The 20,783-nt window shown below is 46.9% G+C and overlaps 1 protein-coding gene across 1 annotated transcript in view; it reads left to right on the forward strand.

The window, feature by feature from the left end:
• Positions 1–20,783, forward strand: part of cacna1ia (calcium voltage-gated channel subunit alpha1 Ia) — a gene marked incomplete at its 5' end in the record, with an annotated part of 202,896 nt that overhangs the window by 39,246 nt on the left and 142,867 nt on the right. Inside the window, 2 exons of the mRNA XM_062452705.1 lie at positions 17,251–17,590; positions 17,860–18,245. Coding sequence (XP_062308689.1) covers positions 17,251–17,590; positions 17,860–18,245 — 726 coding nt within the window. The remainder of the gene's footprint in view (positions 1–17,250; positions 17,591–17,859; positions 18,246–20,783) is intronic.

A 20,783-nucleotide genomic window follows, 5' to 3' on the forward strand; every position in this document is an offset into this window, starting at 1 on the left:
AAGAAGTGTTGTTTTTAAACGTGCAAGCAAAATAAAGGAGAAAATAAGAGAGTTATGGCCATCAAATGCAAATGTTTCTATAGTTCAACAACTGAAATGCTTTAATAGATTGTGTGAAAATGCATCATCTCTACATGACGCATTGTTAAATGATTTTAATTTGCCCATGGACGAAATCCAAATACAAGATGCCTGGTTTCATGTTAAAAGGGCCGCAAACGACGCATTCATGCGTGAAGTGCGCACCTGGTTAAACGAAAATGGGGTTTTGGATGAAGTCACACCAATTGATGTAAATGAAAAGGAATGTAACGAGGATGATGGCATCGTGCAAACTGTTGAACATATCGTGGTCACTGATGGTGTGAATCCTGAAGACAGCGTATCCAACGTATCCAAGCGCTCGGAGCGCAGCTGCATGTCAGGGTCGAGCACCGCCTCTGCTCACAGGCTGGCAATGGCCGATCAAGCGGCTCTCATGGAGAAAGCTGCAGTTTTGAAATGGAAACACGAGTTAGAGGAGCAAGAGCAAAGACACAGGCTGGAAGTTGAAAGAATAAGAAAACAAAAGGAACAAATGTAAATGGACGCTGAAATGGCTGCCGCTGCGGTTCGTCTGTCTGTGTTGGAGAGAAGTTTTGTAGGACAAAGGTCTGTCACAAATGGGATGAATTCTTACGTGAGCAAAGGGCTCAAGGGACAAAAACGTACCGTGTTTAACCCAAAACTAAAGGAGTTTGTGTCTAAACCTAACGTTACTGCTCAGCTGAGCTCAGCAGCGCCCCCAGCACTTGTGCTAGGTGCAAGGTCTAAAATACGCAGCCACGTCAAGTCATACACACAGGAGAAAATACAATACAACAGCAAATCACAAAGAGATGCCATTCTCAAATATGATTTACAAATGGAGCCTGAATTGTCTACTTTAAAGCCTCAATTTGATCATCCCGCAACTTCACAATATGAGGAGTTTAGTGCACCATCACAACAGTTCACTACCCTACAAGCCCCAACCGCCCCAGATAATGCCATCTGCACTATCATGCAAAAACAAAATGAAATCACGTCAATGCTTGTACAGCAGCAGTTAGCTGCATCTTTGCCTCAGCGTTCCCATTTTTGATGGCAATCCATTGCAGTGTATTTCATTTATGAGAGCTTTTGAACACTGTGGAGGAGAGAACAAGCAGCTATCTGGATTGCTTGTATTTCTTGGAGCAATACACCAGGGGGCCGCCAAGGGAATTGGTGAGGAGCTGTATGCATATGCCATCACAACAGGGCTATCAAAAGGCAAAGGGACTTTTAATGGAACATTTTGGAAACAAATATAAAGTCGCAATAGCATACATGGACAAACTCTTTATATGGCCAGTCATAAAATCTGAGGATACTCATGCACTGGAATTTGCTCTGTTCTTAAGAGGATGCTGCAACGCCATGTCAGAAATACTGTACCTGGAGGAGCTGAACATACCATCTCATATGAGGCAAGTGATCATGAAATGGCCCTACAAGCTGCGTGAAAGATGGAGATCTACAGCTTGTGACATACAGGAACGGCAAGGCTTTAGAGCTACTTTTATGGATCTGGTTAGACTTCCTCGAGCGACAAGTTAAGATCCTGTGTCATCATCTGTTTGGAGACATCTCTGACAGCAGTTCAACTCCTGCCATAAGGGGTACATACAAGGACAGAGTCCAATCCAAGAGTGACATTAAAGAGAGCTTTGCTACTATCTATCACAGCTACAGACAGTGCCACAGCCCCACCACCTGCAGCGAGTTCACAGTTCACAGCCTCCAGGAGCCCTCCTACAGAAGCCTGTCTTGTTTGTGAACAGCCTCACTCCATGCTTAAGTGTCCAGAACTCACCAGGATTTCTCATGTGGAGAAAATCTCACTCCTTAAGGCAAAGGGAGTATGTTTTGGTTGCCTAAACGTTGGCCACATCAGCAGAGAATGTAGTCGGTTCACCTGTGACAAATGCCGTCTAAAACATCCCACTATTCTGCATTTAGACAGCAGAGGGCAGCCCGCAAGACCACCCGGACCTCCAGTGAGCAGTGCACCTGTGTTTCACCAGGCTAATGCTTGTACTGGGGCCGGGGACCAGGAAGGTACTCTCTCCATTGTGCCTGTTCAAGTAAAGTGTAAGAAAGGAGGCAAGGTGTTGCATACTTATGCCTTCTTAGATCCTGGGAGTACAGCTACCTTCATCACCAGCACACTCATGAACCAGCTGAAAATGAGGGGTACAAAGACCAACATTCTGCTGCGCACTATGGGCCAGGAGAAGTTGGTGCCAAGCCACTGTGTCACAGGACTGGAGATCTCTGAGCTGCGAAGAGAGAACTTTGTAGCACTCCTGGAGGTGTATACACAAGACGCCATACCAGTCTCAAAGAACAACGTTCCCCGTCAGCGAGACATTCAGAAATGGGAATATTTCAAAGACATTAAGATCCCTGAATTGGACGCTGATGTGGAGCTTTTTATTGGCACAAATGCGCCAAAGTTAATGGAGCCATGGGAGATTATCAATAGCAAAGACAATGGCCCCTATGCTGTGAGGACCCTGTTGGGCTGGGCCATAAACGGACCCTTGAGAAGTGGAGATGGTGGTCGGAGAAGCTGCCCAGCTGTTCACACTAACAGGATATTAATTGTAAAATTGGAGGAGCTGTTGGTATCTCACTATAACCAGGAGTTCAATGAGAAGGCACTGGAAGAGGAGCATGGGATGTCAATTGAGGACAAGAAGTTTGTGGAGATTATGGACAAATCAGTATGTGTGCAAGACAGTGAAGGATTCATATATCTATGTGTCTATTCCAATATGTAATGATAGTATTCAATGACACAAATCTGTGTTCTAGAAAGAGTGGTCTGGAGTCGCAGAGGTCCCATAATATCAGCTTTAATGCAGCAGTTGGAAATCAACAAGTACAGAGCTCTGGGGTTGTCTACGTTTCCCTACCCGCAACAGAGTTTGGTCTGGTTCACGAAGTCCAACTGGCTATCTGTCCCTCCCCAGCATATATTTATACAGTGCAATTGAAACACAAGTATCAAAAAAGGGCTGAGCTTGTTCTCTCGTGCATCAGGGAGTTGTTCTTGCCTACGCGTCCCACCTGCTCGGGTGCCGTCTCCACCCGGTTTCAAGGTTGTTTCTGAAAATGAAGAGATATAGACACAAAGAACAACCTGCTTCCCACACTCAGTGTGAGACCCAATGTTTAAGCCTGGGCACACTTCTAAGTTCATAACTTTAATAAGCACAATGCATAACTTTAATAAGCACAATATATTCTTTAACAGCCACTACTGTATGGACTTGCCCTTCAACAAAGACGACATAATTATGCGCAATAACCAGTGTATCGTGGAGCAGCGCATGCAAAGCCTCAGAAGACGACTTGACAGGAACAAGCAGTATAAAGAGGAGTATACAGCATTTCTCACTGACCTGATCGACAAAGGCTATTCAGAGGTGGTGCCTTATGAACAGCTGGAGCCTAAGGATGGAAGTGTGTGGTATCTGCCCCATCACGGAGTCTACCACCCAAGGAAGAGGACCTTGCGGGTGGTTTTTGATTGTGGAACGAGCTATAAAGGCACCTCATTGAACGGCCAGCTTTTACAGGGGCCGGATTTCACCAACTCCCTCTTTGGTGTGCTGACAAGGTTCAAAGAGGAGAGCATTGCACTGATGACAGACATCCAGGCTATGTTCCATCAGGTGAAGGTGTCAGAGAAACACGTGGACTTCCTCCGCTTTCTGTGGTGGCCGTCAGGAGACACGTCAGTCGGCCCAGTGGAGTACCGTATGAAAGTTCACATCTTCGGAGCTGTCTCCTCTCCTAGCTGCGCTAACTATGCTCTGAGAAAGACCGCAACAGATCATGTGGACAGCTACAGCAAGCAGGTGACCGACACCATTCACAACAACTTTTATGTGGACTACTCCGTGGCCACAGAGCAAGAAGCAATGCAGCTAGTGGCAAAGCTAACCGACCTTTGCTCTAAGGGAGGATTTCAGCTGCTGAAGTGGACAAGTAACAGCCGGTTGGTGTTGTCATCTATTTCGGAGGAAAAGCGCTCTAAACCGACAAGACTGCTGCACCTGGAACAGGACAGCTTGCCTGTGGAGAAGGCTCTGGGCCTGAGCTGGTGCGCAGAGAGTGATGCTTTCGCCTTTCAGCTCGCAGTGGAAAGAAAATCTCACACCAGGCGTGGCATTTTGTCAATGGTCAGTTCCATTTATGACCCACTGGGCTTCCTGGCACCATATACTCTGCTCCCTAAGCTGCTGCTGCAGGAAATGTGCAGACAAAATCTGTCCTGGGACTATCCTGTTCCCCAGTCAATGGCACAGTGTTGGACAGCATGGCTTCAGGATTTGGAGAAGATAGCAGAATTTAAAGTGAGGCGCTGCATCAAGCTCAATAGCTTTGAAGGACCCCTGGAGGCTCAGTTGCATCATTTTGCCGATGGCAGTAATCATGAATATGGGACAGTGTCTTACCTGAGGCTGCAGGACGAGAGAGGAGAAGTGCACCTGGCGTTCATGTTGGGAAAGGCCAGAGTGGCTCCATTAAAGCAGACAACAATTCCCCGTCTGGAGCTCATCGCCGCTGCTCTGGCCGTCAAGGTGGACAGGATGTTGAAGAAGGAGCTGTTACTCCAGCTGAACAGCTCCTGCTTTTGGACAGACAGTCAGACAGTGCTGAAATACATCAATAATAACACCAAACAATTTCACACCTTCGTGGCAAACAGAGTGGCTGCCATAAGAGAGGCCACAGACGTGTTTCAGTGGAGGTACATTGGCTCCAAGTTCAATACAGCTGATGAAGCCTCCAGAGGGCTGAATGCAGACAACTTCATGGCCTGTCAGAGGTGGATACATGGCCCTGACTTCCTCAGGATGCCGCAGCAGGAGTGGCCAGAGCCCTTTAGATCCCAGCCCGTTTCATATGAGGATCCAGAGGTGAGGAGGGACATCCTGGTAAACGCTATCGGTATCCAAGCAGAAGATTCCACCACCAGTCTGGTGCAATATTTTTCAAGCTGGATCAAACTGAAGACCACAGTTGCTTGGTTCCTCAAAATAAAGGACAGCCTGCTGGACTTAAGCAGAAAAAGGAAATAATTGGTGTCTGTTCTCCCCCCTGTCGACTCCTCTACTGCAGCTGTTAGGATAGAGGAGGAGATGAAGAAAGCCAGAGCTGTGGTTGGGAAGCAAATACTGTCAGTGAGTGATCTCTCCAGAGCAGAAACTGCCATCATCTGCCACAGTCAGAATGCGGCCATCAGAAGAGAGATTGATGATTTACAGGGTGGAGCATTTGTTGTCAAGAGCAAGAGTGACATTTATAGGCTCGATCCGGTACTACGCCATGGTTTACTGAGAGTGGGCGGTAGGCTCAGTCGCTCAGCCTTATCTGAAAAGCAGAAACATCCTGTAATTCTCTATAAAGGCCAGCATGTTTCTAAACTTATCCTGCGACACATACACCATCAGCTTGGACATGCGGGAAGAAATTATATGCTCTCAGCCCTCAGGAGGAGATAATGGATCACTGGTGCCAACTCGGCCTGCAGAAAGATAATCTCGGAATGCGTTGTTTGCAGACGCTATCGAGGACAACAGTCAGAGCAGAAGATGGCCGATATGCCAAAGGAGCGTACCTGTTCAGACCTGCCGCCTTTCACCAATGTGGGTGTGGACTATTTTGGGCCTATCGAGGTTAGGAGAGGACGAGGGTATGGTCAAACGATATGGAGTTATCTTTACATGCATGGCTAGCAGAGCTGTACATCTGGAGGTGGCTCATTCCCTAACAACTGACTCCTGCATCAATACCATCAGACGCTTTATATGTCGGAGAGGACCTGTGCATCAGATGAGGTCTGACAATGGCACAAATTTTGTTGGTGCACAGCGTGAGCTGAGGGAGGCTTGGGCAGCTGTGGACCACACAAAAATCCACCAGGCTTTATTGTCAAAGGAGATTGACTGGGTTTTCAACCCACCTGCGGCGTCCCATCATAGAGGGGTGTGGGAGCGTCTTTTGTGAGGTAGAAGCTATCCTCAATGACCGCCCGATCACAAAGGTTTCAGAGGATGTGAATGACTTAGAGGCGCTTACCCCGAACCACATTCTGCTTCTGAAAGGGTCCCCTATGCTCATTCCTGGTGCTTTCGAAGAAAGTGACCAGTACATCCGGAAGCGCTGGAGGCAGGTGCAGTATCTCTCAGATCTGTTCTGGAAGAGATGGTCCAGAGAGTACTTGCCTCTGCTGCAGGAAAGGCAGAAGTGGTCTAAACCTCAAAGAAACTATACCACTGGAGACATTGTGGTGGTGATGGATCACACTTCTCCTCGCGGTTCCTGGTTGTTAGGAAGAGTTACCAACACTTACCCGGATAAAGATGGACTAGTGCGGGCTTTACAACTGAAGACTAAGTCCGGGCAGCTGCAAAGACCCATCTCTAAGATATTTCTCCTGCAAGAAGCTGTTTGAAGAGGAGAAGGAGATTAGAAGATAAATGGAACTGCACACTAAGGGCTCCTATTTTAGTGTTGTGTGAATTGTGCTGTCTACACAATTGGGGCCGGTGTGTAGGAGCCATTATTGTGCACTTATGGGGTTAATGGGGCTTGTTTCATTTGGGTGTGGTTTGTGGTGGCTGGGTTATATAGGGCCACAGGCACCATTTGACGGGAGGCCAGGGTGACGGGAGGTCATACTGTTTCTATCGCTTTTATATTTAATAAATGGGAACACCCCAAACGAACGCAATTCCGTCTGGACATTGGTTCTGTACCCAGCGCGTCATGAACTGGATCCCCCGCACCCAGAAGCGACTACAGAACTGGACGGTTGCTACACTGTCCTTGTAAAGAAGACCCAGGGGTAAGCAAAAGATGGACATAATTATACCCTCTGTTTCCTAGGCGAGTATACTGTATAGCTAAAACAATACACATCGTCCCACACAGACTGTCAGTGTATTTTCTTTGGCATGCGGACACCTCCCATACAGTGTAGGAGAAAACAGATCCAGTGTGGCAGACTCTACTCTGTGGACATGTTTGTGAATAGTAAACTGTACACCAGCAGCCGACTGGCTTGACTGGGGAAGGAGAAATATGAGGCAGCCTTCCACTGTCTGTTGGAGAAAGGCATCAAAGAGAGAGAGGGAGAGAGAGATGTATGAGGATTAAGATAAAGTAGTGTGTGTGTTGTGTGAGTTGATGAAGACAATAGGAAATCCCATTTCTTCCACAGAGTTATGTGTGAGTCTCGTATGTGTGCATGTCTGCATGTGTGTGTGCATCCATGCGTGTGTGTTTCTGTAAGAGAGAGATAGAAAAAAGTAAAGGAGAAAAAGAACAAGGAAGGGAGGGCAGAAGAACATCTGTTGTTAATTCATTCAAAAATAAATTGATGACATGATGAAGGAGAGGGGTGAGTGAGTGTGACAGACACACGGAAGAGAGAGTTTCACAACCCTGAGTAAGAGGGATGAAGATAGAGGTGTGTGTACATTGGCTGTGAGGATGACAGAGGTAGAGATAAAAGAGAATAAGCAGCTAAAGACCGGTCAACAGAGAGAGTTGAAGAGGGAGAAGGACACAGAATGAAAGAAAGTAATGGGAAGGAATGTGGAAAGAGAGAAAGAGAAAGAAAGGGGGGGAAGGAGATGGGGAAGGAGGGAGAGGATGATGTCACATTCTCTAGCATCTGGGTGCCATTTCAAAACTTCCAGTGGCTAGCAACAACTCTTAATCTGACGACTGCGCTGCTGGTGGAATTAGCATTAGCATTTAATTAGTAGCGATCAGAGAGGACCTCCTGACGTCGGCACGATGGGCCTCAGCCTCGGTAGGGGAGGGGAGAGAGGAGAGAAGATGAGACGACAAGGACGTAGGGGGAGGATAGGAATGAAGAGGAGATGAGCCAAACCCTCCTCCCAGGATTACCCAATCTTTTTACTCATACAGTGTCCAGACCTGACGACTCCAGTCAATACCTGTAAATGAACCCTGAAGTATTTTGATGTGTTCATCATTATTGCATCACTAGATGCCTGCTGGCACCCCACTACTGGCAGACAACACAGTGGGCATCAAACTATCACATAATCACTTCTATCTGGGGATAGACGCTTGACGTCCCGTCCCCCCCCACCATTACCCCACTCCTCTGACAAAGCACCGGTGTTAAGTGAATGCATAAATCAGAGCTTGTAAGATGATCCTATAAGTGCGTTCTGGTGTAGGGCACTTAGAGGCGTGAGGCGAGGACCACCTCCAATGTTACTCCAGTCAAACGGCTAGGACGCATTGCTGTCCCTAGCAGGGCTCTTTCACTGTTTCACACCAGTCCATACACACTAAGCCACCACCATCCCACTGTAGTGTTTCAATGCTGACCCTCCCCAGGGCAGCTACTGACTTTGGGGGCCTGTGTAGTACAATAGGGTCAAAAAGAGAAAGACGAGCGGATGTGGAGGGTGTGTGATAGGATGGAGAGGTGAGTGTGTGTGTTTCCCTAACTCACAGGGTCAGAGTCTGTGTGTGTGCTTGCATGTGTCTATGCATAATGCAGTAAAGATCTGTATCAACGATATCCGACTCCCAGTGATTATGCCAGAGGAAACTGATCAGAATCACTAATCACAGACTTAAACGCACACACACACAGGTGCCTGGCTGGAGGGAAATCAAAGGCACACACACACCTGCAGTCCAGCCCTGACCTGAGGCCACAGATGGGATCCTCTCCTCCTTCTCTATATAATACATACTTCTCCACGCCCCAGCCTGCTCGCACACACACTTTGATCTATATGGAATATATGTGTGTGTGTGTGTGTGTGTGTGAGAGAGTGAGAGAGGGATGGATGGAGAAAGAGAGAAAGAGACAGATAGATTATGAGTGTATGAGAGAGCAAGATTGCGCCTGTGTGTGTGTCTGTGTGCACGTGCATTTGGCAGACTGGGTGTGAGCTGTCAGGATTTCTCAGTGTGTTAGGGTCAGTTGACCAGAAGAGTTATTGATCCGAACAGGAGAGGTTTACAAATACCGCAGTACTGCATGACATCGTTTCCTGGGGGTCAGCCAAAGGCTCCATGCACTCGGTGATCCGTCTATGCTCTCTCCATCTCTGGCCCTTGCTGGGGCTGAGAGGGAGGATACTATGCACTGAAAGACCCAATTAAGTTTTAGTGCAAAATTATTAGCTATGAGCTTTCTAATTGTTAGGAATCCAGGTAGATTAAAGCAAGTACATCTGGCTGCCAGTGCAGTACGTGAATTTTACTTAATACAATTTCTTAAAATAACGTGACATTTACTCATTAATTCACTACAGAGACAGTTATAGAAAGTGAGAATTAATCTTTTCTTTAAGCTTTTAGTCATCTGTTGGCTTCCTCTGTCTACTCCAATAACACTCAAGCAGGTACAATGGCCAGGCTTCTGAGACCTTTTGCATGTATGGGGTTACAGGGAAAGCAAAAGACTCAGGGCTAGCTTCTCAGAGAGTGAAAAACAAACCGTCCCTTACGTATTTTTCGGAAATAAAACCGTGGCTTGTACCCCGATTTTACAGTTTTCTTGTGGTTGTACGGCTTATATTTCGAACTCTATTGACCGTGCAGCTAATTTAATGCACAACACTTGAACGGGGGCTTATTACTTGAAAGAGCAATTATTTACTGTGTCGTCTCAGGGCTTGGAAATACAGTGACTTGCTAAAGTAGGCAAATGGCTAGTAGAACATAACATTTCATAATAATTTCAGTAAATCAAACAGCTGCAAGACCCAGTGAAATGTTATATACAGCTAGCAAACCAATGTTCCCTTACAAAAAGATGCCATCGTCTACCTAATGCACAGGGCACACTCTTATCTGGACAAGGGGAAAGGTGCTGTGAGAATTTACATTTACATTTAGTCATTTAGCAGACGCTCTTATCCAGAGCGACTTACAGGAAGTACAGGGACATTCTCCCCGAGGCAAGTAGGGTGAAGTGCCTTGCCCAAGGACACAACGTCATTTTGCACAGCCGGGAATCGAACTGGCAACTTTCAGATTACTAGCCCGCTTCCCTAACCGCTCAGCCACCTGACTCCCCATCCCCAGAATCATGTTTTTTGATTTCTTTAGTGCCTTTAACACCATCCAGCCCCTCAGACTGAGTGACAAGCTCTAGCAGATGGGTGTGAACGTCCACCTGGTATCCTGGATCACTGACTACCTGACGGAGAGACCACAGTTCGTCAGACTGAAGGACTGTGTCTCTGAGACTGTGTTGTGCAGCACTGGGGCTCCACAGGGGACTGTGCTCTCACCAGTCCTGTTCACCCTGTACACATCTGACTTCACCTACAACACGGAGTCATGCCACATCCAGAAGTTCTCTGACGAGTCTGCTGTTGTGGGATGCATCAGGGATGGACAGGAGGGTGAGTACAGGAGCCTGGTGGATAACTTTGTGCAGTGGTGTAGGAATAACCACCTGCAGCTGAACGCCACTAAGACCAAGGAGATGGTGGTGGACTTTAGGAGGTCCCAGCCTCCTCTGCTACCAGTCTCGATCGAGGGGGTCAGTGTGGAGGTGGTCAACACCTACAAATACTTAGGTGTTCATTTGGACAATAAACTTGACTGGTCAGCCAACACTGATGCAGTCTACAAAAGGGGCAGAGCCGACTCTACTTCCTGAGGAGGCTGAGGTCCTTCAATGTCTGCAACAAACTCCTGCGCATGTTCTACCAGTCTGTTGTTGCCAGCGTCCTTTTTTATGCTGTGGTGTGTTGGGGAGGCAGCATAAAGAAGAGGGATGCAGGGCGACTGGACAGGCTGGTGAGGAAGGCGGGAGCTGTTGTCGGCACTGAATTGGACTGCCTCACTACAGTGGCGGAGAGAAGGACCCTGAGTGGGTTGCTGACCATCTTGGACAATGACCACCACCCACTACACAGTACTCTTAACAGACAGAGGAGCACATTCAGTGGCAGACTCCTGTCACTGTCATGCTCATCGGACAGGCTGAGGAAGTCCTTTGTCCCCAGGGCCATTCAGCTTTTTAATGCCACACAAAGGGGAGGGGGAGGGAGATGGACTTCTCTGCATGAGTCTACCTCAGTCTGCCCTCCCCTGCTCATCTCATCTCGGCCCCATGCACAGGCTTTACCACTTACATATTTTGCACTATCACTTTGCTCTTTGCACTTTTCAACACACACACACACTATCCACACCAGCAGCACAAGATCACTTTCCTCCTGGACACTGACACTGTCAAAATCATGCACTCTGTACAGTAGGGTCAGACCCTTTCCTGTATATGGAAACACTCTGTGTGAATATGTTCTCCCTATGTGTATGTATATGTGATTTATGTATGTATGTCGGTGAGGTGTATAAGTGTATATGTGTATAAGCTACTGGATGACCTAAATTTCCCTTGGGATTAATAAAGTATCCATCCATCCAAAAAAGAAGTATATAAGAGTATACTATAAGTATACTAAAATATGGATAGTACACTTTTAGTTCACTTTTGATATACTTTTAAGAAGTATGCTTTGAAAATAGTTCACTTTTGTTATACTTTTAAGAAGTATGCTTAGAAACAGAAAATGGTATACATTTCTTCTGGAGTAGCATGTACGTTTTCTATTATTATACAGCAAAAACAGTCAAAATAATGTAAAAGTACATTACAGATTACATTTTTTAGATCCATCTCATTCTAAATATTCATGTCTATGAAAATCTATTATGCATTGCACATTGAATCTTTTTTGGTACTGAAGCTGTAACCTTAATTACTGCCAAAACATTCTGAAGCCCTATAATCTTATACTAATAATTATCAATTGGAGTGTTAATGGAAAAAAAGAAAAAGCTACTTGAGAAAGAAGCAGACAGAAGGGTTGCATTATGCATTTGAAGGTTATACTGTCAAACTGACTGAAGAACGAAATAATTACGTGAAAAAATGAAGATAGCATGACTCATTGGCTGGTCAATTCCCATGATGCAAGGCGGTAAATAGTGTTAAAATTTGCTGATAAGTTTGCCATTTGTTCGAAATACAAATGTAACTTCATGAATTTCGTTTTTTAAATGTGTCTGCTTAGAATGTAGTGTTTTGTTGCGTGGTCATTGTCGTGGTGGTTTACCATTGTAACCATGAGTTAAATTACTGTTACGTTTCATAAGAAGAGCTGGATTCTTAAAATGTCAACGCTTGCGCATTGAATAGCTTCTTTCAGCTAAGAAACTGTAATGTAGCTTTGCAAGGGCCCCTGTTCTCGCTAAGTGACTTATAATCTGAGGCATTTGAGGGGCTCCTAAACATTATAATATATTAGTAAGTAATAGTAAAATTTAATTTATTACGTTTACTTCTTGAAGTACTTACATTAATTGAAAGTGCACTTAAAAGTATTCCAAAGTATACTTTGAGGCTCTTTAGGAAGTATACTTCATGAACTGAAAGTGCACTACACAGGTTAGTATTCCAAGGTATACTTTTAAGTACTTTAGGAAGTATACTTGATGAACTGAAAGTGCACTACACAGGCTACTTTACAGTATTCAAAAGTAAACCTTGAAATACACTATAAGTGTACTTTAAAGTGTACTAAGTGACCTAAAAAGTGGGCCAATTCAGTTAACTTAGTACAAAAATAGTATAGAAATAAGTAAAAAAAATAGTATAGAAATAAGTACAAAAATAGTATAGAAATAAGTACACTGCTAGTATACTTTAAGTAACATGATAATAGTATACTTTTTATACTAAGTATACTTACAAAATAAACTTGAAGTATACTTCTTTTTTGTAAGGGTTAGCTAGCATCGCTAACGACATTGGCTGATTCAACTTCGCTAGGCTATCCTTAGGATTTGCAAGCTAGCTAAACTTATACTATATCTAAAATAATTTTGTCGACATAACATTGGATTTTGCCCCGCATGGACATATTAGCCGCAAGTGTGTTACGGCATGCTGTAAGATCGCATAACCTACTCGTGCATTGCTTGGTAGCTATCATTGTTCCCTCTAGTGCGGCATACATTCCAGGGCCGGTTATAATCCGATTTACAAACACAAAGCTCCCATTCCGAAAAATGCGGTACATTACTGTACAAAGATACTCCTATCCTCTCCTCCCCTCCTCTCTCCTGCTGTCCTTACGTTGTGTGTATTGCAGGGCCGGAGTTGGACTAATTTTCAGTCCTGAAGTTTCATGCCTTAGACCGGCCCACTTTAATTCACGACTGACTATACTAAAATAATGTAATTAAAACCAAAGAATACATGTCTGCAATAGTGCACTGTTCTCTGCAGCCTTGTAGTTAATTGTAAACAATTGTAAACATTTATTTCTCACCACAAATCTCCCCTTTTTACAAAGCTTTCAAATCAAGTCAAGTCAGGTGTACACACCATGCTCTTCCATTAGTTCTTCTAATTCTTATATTTACTCAAATACATTCACATTATATTACATTAATGCATTTAGCAGACACTTTTATCCAATGCGACTTCCAAGAGAGAGTTTTACAAAAGTGCATAGGTCACTGATCATAACAACGAGATAGCCCCAAACATTGCGGGTAGCCAATCATGATGCATACATTGTGAAAACCAAATAAGTCCCAAAGGGAAGAACAATAAGAGCATGTAGTTAGACAAGTTACAATTAAACAGCAAGAACCTCAAAAGTGCAAGAGTGTACCTGTGGAAAAAAGCAAGCAACAATAATATATTTCACGGCGAGTACAATAATTTTAAGACAATTACAACAAAAGCAACAAGTCTCTCAATAAGAGACATTGTGATCCTGGAGGAAACTAACATCAGGTCCAGCCAATCATTCCTAAGTGCCGTTGTACTCCCGGAACAAGTGCGTCTTGAGCCTTTTCTTGAAGGTGGGGAGACAGTCAGTGTCCCTGATGGAGGTGGGTAGTTGAGTCCACCATTGGGGGGCCAGACAGGAGAAGAGCTTGTGTTGGGACCGGGCGCTCTTGAGCGGTGGGACCACCAGACGGTTGTCAGAAGAAGACCGTAGGTGGTGGGTGGGGGTGTAAGGCTGAAGGAGAGACTTGATGTAGTCGGGTGCCGTCCCGTTCACCGCTCGGAAGGTCAGTACCAGGGTCTTGAATCTGATACAGGCCGTGATGGGAAGCCAGTGGAGGAAGATGAGGAGCGGGGTAACATGGGAGCGTCTGGGTAGATTGAAGACCAGACGGGCTGCCGCATTCTGAATCCTCTGGAGAGGGCGGGTTGTGCATGCTGGGAAACCGGCAAGCAGCGAGTTGCAGTAGTCCAACTTTGAGAGGACAAGTGCTTGGACTAGCAGCTGCGTGGAATGCTCAGACAGGTATCTCCTGATCTTCCGGGTGTTGTAGAGGGTAAATGTACACGACCGGGAGACCGCAGCAATGTGGGGCGTGAGGGAGAGCTCGTCATCCATGATCCCCCCGAGGTTCCTGGCAGAGGATGAAGGGGTCACCGTCGCAGATCCCAGGGTGATTGAGAGATCGTGGGAGATGGAAGGTTTGGCCGGGATGATGAGGAGTTCTGTTTTGGTGAGGTTCAGCTGAAGGTGGTGCTCGGTCATCCAGGCGGAGATGTCTGTGAGGCAAGCCTCGATCCTAGCTGAGATCCCCGGGTCAGTCGGGGGGAACGACAGGTACAGCTGCATGTCTTCAGGGTAGCAGTGGTAGGAGAAGCCATGGGAGGTGATGATTGGTCCAAGCGAGGTAGTGTACAGGGAGAAGAGGAGGGGTCCAAGGACGAAGCCCTATGGGACACCAGTGGAGAGCTGGCGTGTGCCTGACACCAGGAGACCTGGTAGGATCTTCCAGACAGGTAGGATGAGATCCACTGAAGTGCAGTGCCAGTGATGCCCATCTCAGAAAGTCTGACGAGCAGGATTTGATGGTTAACCGTATCAAACGCTGCAGAAAGGTCCAGCAGAATGATGACGGATGACTTCAAAGCCGCTCTGGCAGACTGGAGGGCAGTGGTGACTGACAGGAGGGCAGTTTCTGTGGACAGTGGCCAGTCTTGAAGCCCAATTGGTTGGGGTCAAGCAGGTTGTTCTGAGAAAGTTTGACAGTTGGTTAGACACAGCGCGTTCAATTGTTTTAGAAAAGAAGGGTAGCAGTGATACCGGTCTGTAGTTCTGGAGGACGGCTGGGTTAAGAGAGGGTTTTTTGAGTAGAGGGCTAACTCTGGCCTGTTTGAAGGCAGAGGTGAAAGTGCCGGTAGTAAGAGAACAGTTAGGGACATGGAGAAGAAAAGTTATGATGGAGGGAGAGATGGTTTGAAAGAGAGGGGAGGGGACTGGATCAAGGGGACAGGAGGTGGGGCGATGAGAGAGAATGAGGAGAGGGATCTCTGCCTCGGACAGGGGAGAAAAAGAGTTTAGACATTTAGTAGGGTCAGTCATAGAGGGTGAGTGGATAGGAAAGGTGGGTTCAGGGAACCGACTGCTAATGTCAGCAACTTTTTTCTCAAAGAAGGAGGAGAAGTCGTCTGCTGTCAGGGTGGAGGGGGGGTGGGGGTGGGGGGTTAAGAAGGGTGGAGAAGGTAGAGAAAAGTTTGTGAGGGTTTGAGGCAGAGTTAATTTTGTTCAAGAAGTAGTGGGTTTTAGCATCAGTTATGCGGGCAGAGAAGGATTTAAGGAGGGAGTGATACTTATCAAGGTCCAGACCGTCTTTGGACTTGCGCCATCTCCTCTGACAATGACAATCCTACCTGCCCATTCTGGTGTGTTGGGCTCATGACTGGAGCTTGGTAACGTTACTTTAATGGGCTTGGGCCTGGCTCTTGACTGTTAGCAGCAAACAGGACTAGAGTGATGCTGCTGAAGAGCTACAAGAAAAAGTTTTATACATGAACAGTGGTTTGCAGACAACGTTGTTATGCACGGCCGCTAGCATCTTGTACTGCTCCTAACTACCTTAACGTTAGCTTACTGTCCGTCTTCATTTGTCGTTTTGAGAAAAAAAATGACTCAGCTTAGAACATTTGGCCGCGTCAGTTTCTAGAGCTTTCTTTTTGTTAAATTCTGGCCTTTTCAGCGCCGCCTTTGCACATTCTGTTCTCTGACGTTTTTTATTTTGAGCAAGGTGCCCTCGTTGGGGGCGGGGCCACGGAATCAAAAGATAACCACGTCATCATTAACCTGATGGCTGCACTCTGAGGGCCTCATTTACTAATATTGCGACCGCAGCTTAATCTGCGCCTTTGCCCAACCGCAAATAGCGGACGGTGTATTTCCGCATTTTGCGTGGTATTTATCAAACCAGATCCTCGTCGGGCAATCAGCGCCCATTAGTGTTAATTAGCGCGCCGTTAAAAGACGGGAAAAATCGCCTGCATGTTACTGCCACCATGGGTGATTCGAGGAAAAAAAAAAAAAAAGTTCAAACAGGAGCTAGAAATATACACACCCTTTTTCCCTTATACCCTCCCAGCAGCGGTAATCTGCGTTTTTACTGAAGTGCGCTGCCTTTGTAAATACGGTGTTATGTCTTTACCCGCTATTTCACGCCTGAAATGGGCGCAATCCTGTTATTAAATGAGGCCCTGAGAGTGGGGCTGCGAGAACATAATTAATTTTAAAAGAGTGTGGCCGCGGTAATGTAATAAATAAAAAGAGCGGGGCTGCTGTGAGTGCGGCAGCCTAGGGACAGCATCCATGTTTCAACCCAGTGCCATGGCAACACCGGCCCTCGCGGCCAAAAAAACTGACCGGCCTGGTGTATTGTTATATACAGTATGCATACAAACTGGGGGTACTACTTAGTCATCTAACTGTGTACCTTTATCGGTACACTATTATATTGTATCTTCAGCTCCACAAAAGGTTTTGAGTCAGAATTGCCAGAAAAGCATGTCAGCTTGCATGCTGCACAATGCTACCAAATGCCACAAAAGTAGGACATACTGGTATTTTTTACAAACTGTAGTAGAAGTACTATGTATTTTGGATGTATTCAATGTTTCTGTGCCATACTAAATAGTATGGGAGCCTGAGTATTAGGGTGCAGCTTCTGTCATCATGTCTGCTTCGCCTCCTTCATCAAGATCAACCTGTCCCCCTCATGTTGCTTAGTGTCCAATGCCCACTAGCCATTCTCAAGTGTTAACTCATGTTTGTCACAACGAATGGTTTCCTACCATTCGTTCTTCCTCAGATCGGCTCGTTCTTCATGATCAACCTGTGCTTGGTGGTCATCGCCACCCAGTTCTCGGAGACCAAGCAGCGAGAGCATCAGCTGATGCAAGAGCAGCGGGCCCAGTGCCTTTCCTCTTCCACGCTGGCTAGCCTGGCCGAGCCAGGAGACTGCTACGAGGAGCTCTTCCAGCTGGTCTGCCACGTCCTGCGAAAGGCCAAACGCCGCTCCGCTGCCCTCTACCACTCCCTGAGGGGGAGGCCCCTTCCCGCAGGGGGAGGCAGAGCCAACAGGAAAGGAGGAGGGGGAGGAGGAGGAGGGAAAGCCAACAGCAACAGGCATCATTTGAGGCAGTCACGACGTGAGTGGGGGAGAGGCGGAAGGAGGGGGTAGGGGCTAGGTGGAGGGGCTAGGTGGAGAGGCTAGGGGGAAGGGTTTCTATAAGCAGATTATTAGTGTGAGGTATTTTGAATTTGGGGGGTAAATATGACTTCAGCAAAACCTTCTTTCCACAAGTAACTGGCGGTATCCCAAAAACGTTCAAACCAAATGGAGTGCTTTGTGAAATATGGCCCAGAGGTTCATTCATATGTCGTCTCACTAATAGTTATTTCTTCCTTCCCTGCCCAGATTCTCACTGTCCTCACCAGAACAAGCCAGAGCACCAAACCAGACCCCTGGCCAACTCCCTAGCCTTGACCGTCAACCAAAACCCTGAGGACTGCCCCCAGTGTGCTGCCATCCTGTCACTCAGGGAAGAGGTGGGAGCTGTGGACAACTCAGCCAATGGAGAGGAGGAGGAAGCTGTGGAGGAGACAGACAGGGAGGAGAATCATCTGGAGGATTGGAGGGAGGAGGAGAAGAAGAAAAGGAAATGTTTTGGGCGTTGCAAAGACACCTGGGACGAGATGAGGAGGAAGCTATGGGGGATTGTGGAGAGCAAATACTTCAACAGGGGGATAATGATCGCTATCCTTATCAACACCATCAGCATGGGCATTGAACACCACAACCAGGTAGAGAAAAACCTCTCCACAACCAAGTGGTAATGTTGTATCAACCATGTCCAGCAGTGGGACAAGTGACTGTTACACAAGAGTATATGAATTGTATATTGTTGTCTCAGTACTTGTGTAAGACAAATAATTTGTGAAGCCCATGGCTTAATAATGTGAGCCTGCTGTCTATATTAAGGCTTGACAACATAACACACATCTCTGTTCATTAGTTGACTGGTTGATTTAACTGTTGGGAGACCTTAGTTGATTTAGACAATCATCTAAGTCTATAACAGCTATATTCAAATATAACTACCTCTCTAGACACAACATTATCACAGTCTTCTACTAACTCCCATAGACTTCCAAAAGAGAGAGAGAGAGAGAGAGAGAGAGAGAGAGAGAGAGAGAGAGAGAGAGAGAGAGAGTGAGAGATCGTGTGTGTGTGTGTGTTTGTGAGGCAGGTGTCTGGAAGCAGAATGGCAGAGTAATGCCAGATTCACACGCCCATGCTGTTGCATAAGAATGGTCCCACATCTTTCCTTCTCTCATCCTCTCTCTCTCTCCCTCACTCACTCACTCTCTCTCCCTCCTCTCTCTCTCCCCCTCTCTCCTCTCTCTCTCGCAACTCTGCATATTGTCTCAAACTTCTTCTTCTATCCCACTTCTCTCACTCCATCTCTTTCACCTCTTTCAAGACCAACCAATCTCCTTTCCTGTCTCACGTCTCCCATCCATCTACCCACCCCTCTCCCCTACCCTCCTGTCACCCCACCCGCCTCAGCCCCCCCCCCCTCTCATCCTACCACTCACTCCTTGCCTGTATATAGAGGAGTTGCTTATGATCTCCCAAGAAAATAACAGAGAGATGGAGGATGAGACAGAAGAGGAGAGGACAGGAGGAGGAGAGCAGTAGAGGACAGGAGAGCAGAGGAGGAGGAACACCAAGAGGAAAGAGAGAGTCAGACTCCAGTTACACAGCAATTTAAGCTCCATATTCCCAATGTACAAGTGCATATGCACACACACTCCGAAAGCATTACCAATAGTCTCTTAGGGCTAGAGCAGAGCTGCTGTGTGTGTGTTCTGTGGTAGAATTTAGACTGTTACCTCACATCCTCTTGTTCTATATCTATAGTACGAAGTTCTTTACCTCCCTGTAGGATGAGATAAGAGCTTGCAGTACCACATCTCTCCCATGGAGACAGTGCTCATACAAAGTATGTCCAATGTACCGTATTTTACGGTAAATAAGCCGCATCGTGTACAAGCCGCACCCCCCCCCAGAATGAGCACTTTATGTTTGTAAATCAGAGTATAAGCCGCACTGGAGTACAAGCCGCACTTTATAAGCAAACAATGTTACCGTTGCGTGGCCCAATGCTGACAAATGATCATCTGCATGTTCATGCTATGGCTGCGGACAGCTTGGATAGTGATCTAACTAGACAACATTCCCAATCAGGGTGAACACTCAAATTATCTAAACTATAGACCATAGCATTACACATATTAAAACAGAACGAACACAACAATAGAACAAACAATGCTTATTTAACTAAGCTAATGCCCTTAATTTAGTAGCTTTTCAGCTTGCCGCAGGGCATTATGGGTACCAAGAGCAATGCACGAGTATAGGCGATCTTACAGCATTGTGTAACACACTTCGGTTGTGGATAGTATGTCCAGAAATAAATCAAAGTCACTCATTTAGTGGCAGAATCCATTGTTATGCCCCTCCCTGAGTCACCACCTTACCGCGGTGGAGGGGTTTGCGTGTCCTAATGATCCTGGAAGCTAGGTTGTCGGGGACTTTATGCCCCTGTTAGGGTCACCCAAGGCAAACAGGTTCCAGGCGAAGGACCAGACAAAGCGTGGCTCAAAAACCTACCATGAAGAAAAAGAACAAGGGTTCCCAGTTGCCCCTGCCCGGAAGCGGGTCACCGGGGCCCCCCCCCTGGAGCCAGGCCCGGGGGTGGGGCTCGATGGCGCGCGCCTGGTGGCCGGGCCTTTTCCCATGGGGCCCGGCCAGGCACAGCCCGAAGAGACAACGTGGAACCCCCTTCCAGTGGGCTCACCATCTGCAGGAGGGGTCATGGGGGTCGGGTGCAGTGTGAGACGGGCGGCGGCCGAAGGCGGGGGCCTCGGCGGTCCGATCCTCGGCTGCAGAAGCTAGCTCTAGGGACGTGGAACGTCACCTCGCTGGCAGGGCCAGAGCCTGAGCTGGTGCGCGAGGTAGAGAGGTTCCGGCTAGATATAGTCGGCCTTACCTCAACGCACAGCATCGGCTCCGGAACCAGTCTCCTTGAGAGGGACTGGACTCTCTTTCACTCTGGAGTTGCCCTCGGTGAGAGGCGTCGAGCTGGGGTGGGAATACTTGTTTCCCCTCGGTTCGGCGCCTGTACATTGGGGTTCACCCCGGTGGATGAGAGGGTAGCCTCCCTCCGCCTTCGGGTGGGGGGATGGGTCCTCACTGTTGTTTGTGCTTATGCACCAAACGGCAGCGCAGAGTACCCACCCTTTTTGGAGTCTCTGGGAGGGGTACTGGAAAGCGCT

Source organism: Osmerus eperlanus, chromosome 2 (genome assembly GCF_963692335.1).
Source record: "Osmerus eperlanus chromosome 2, fOsmEpe2.1, whole genome shotgun sequence".
Taxonomy (NCBI): domain Eukaryota; kingdom Metazoa; phylum Chordata; class Actinopteri; order Osmeriformes; family Osmeridae; genus Osmerus; species Osmerus eperlanus.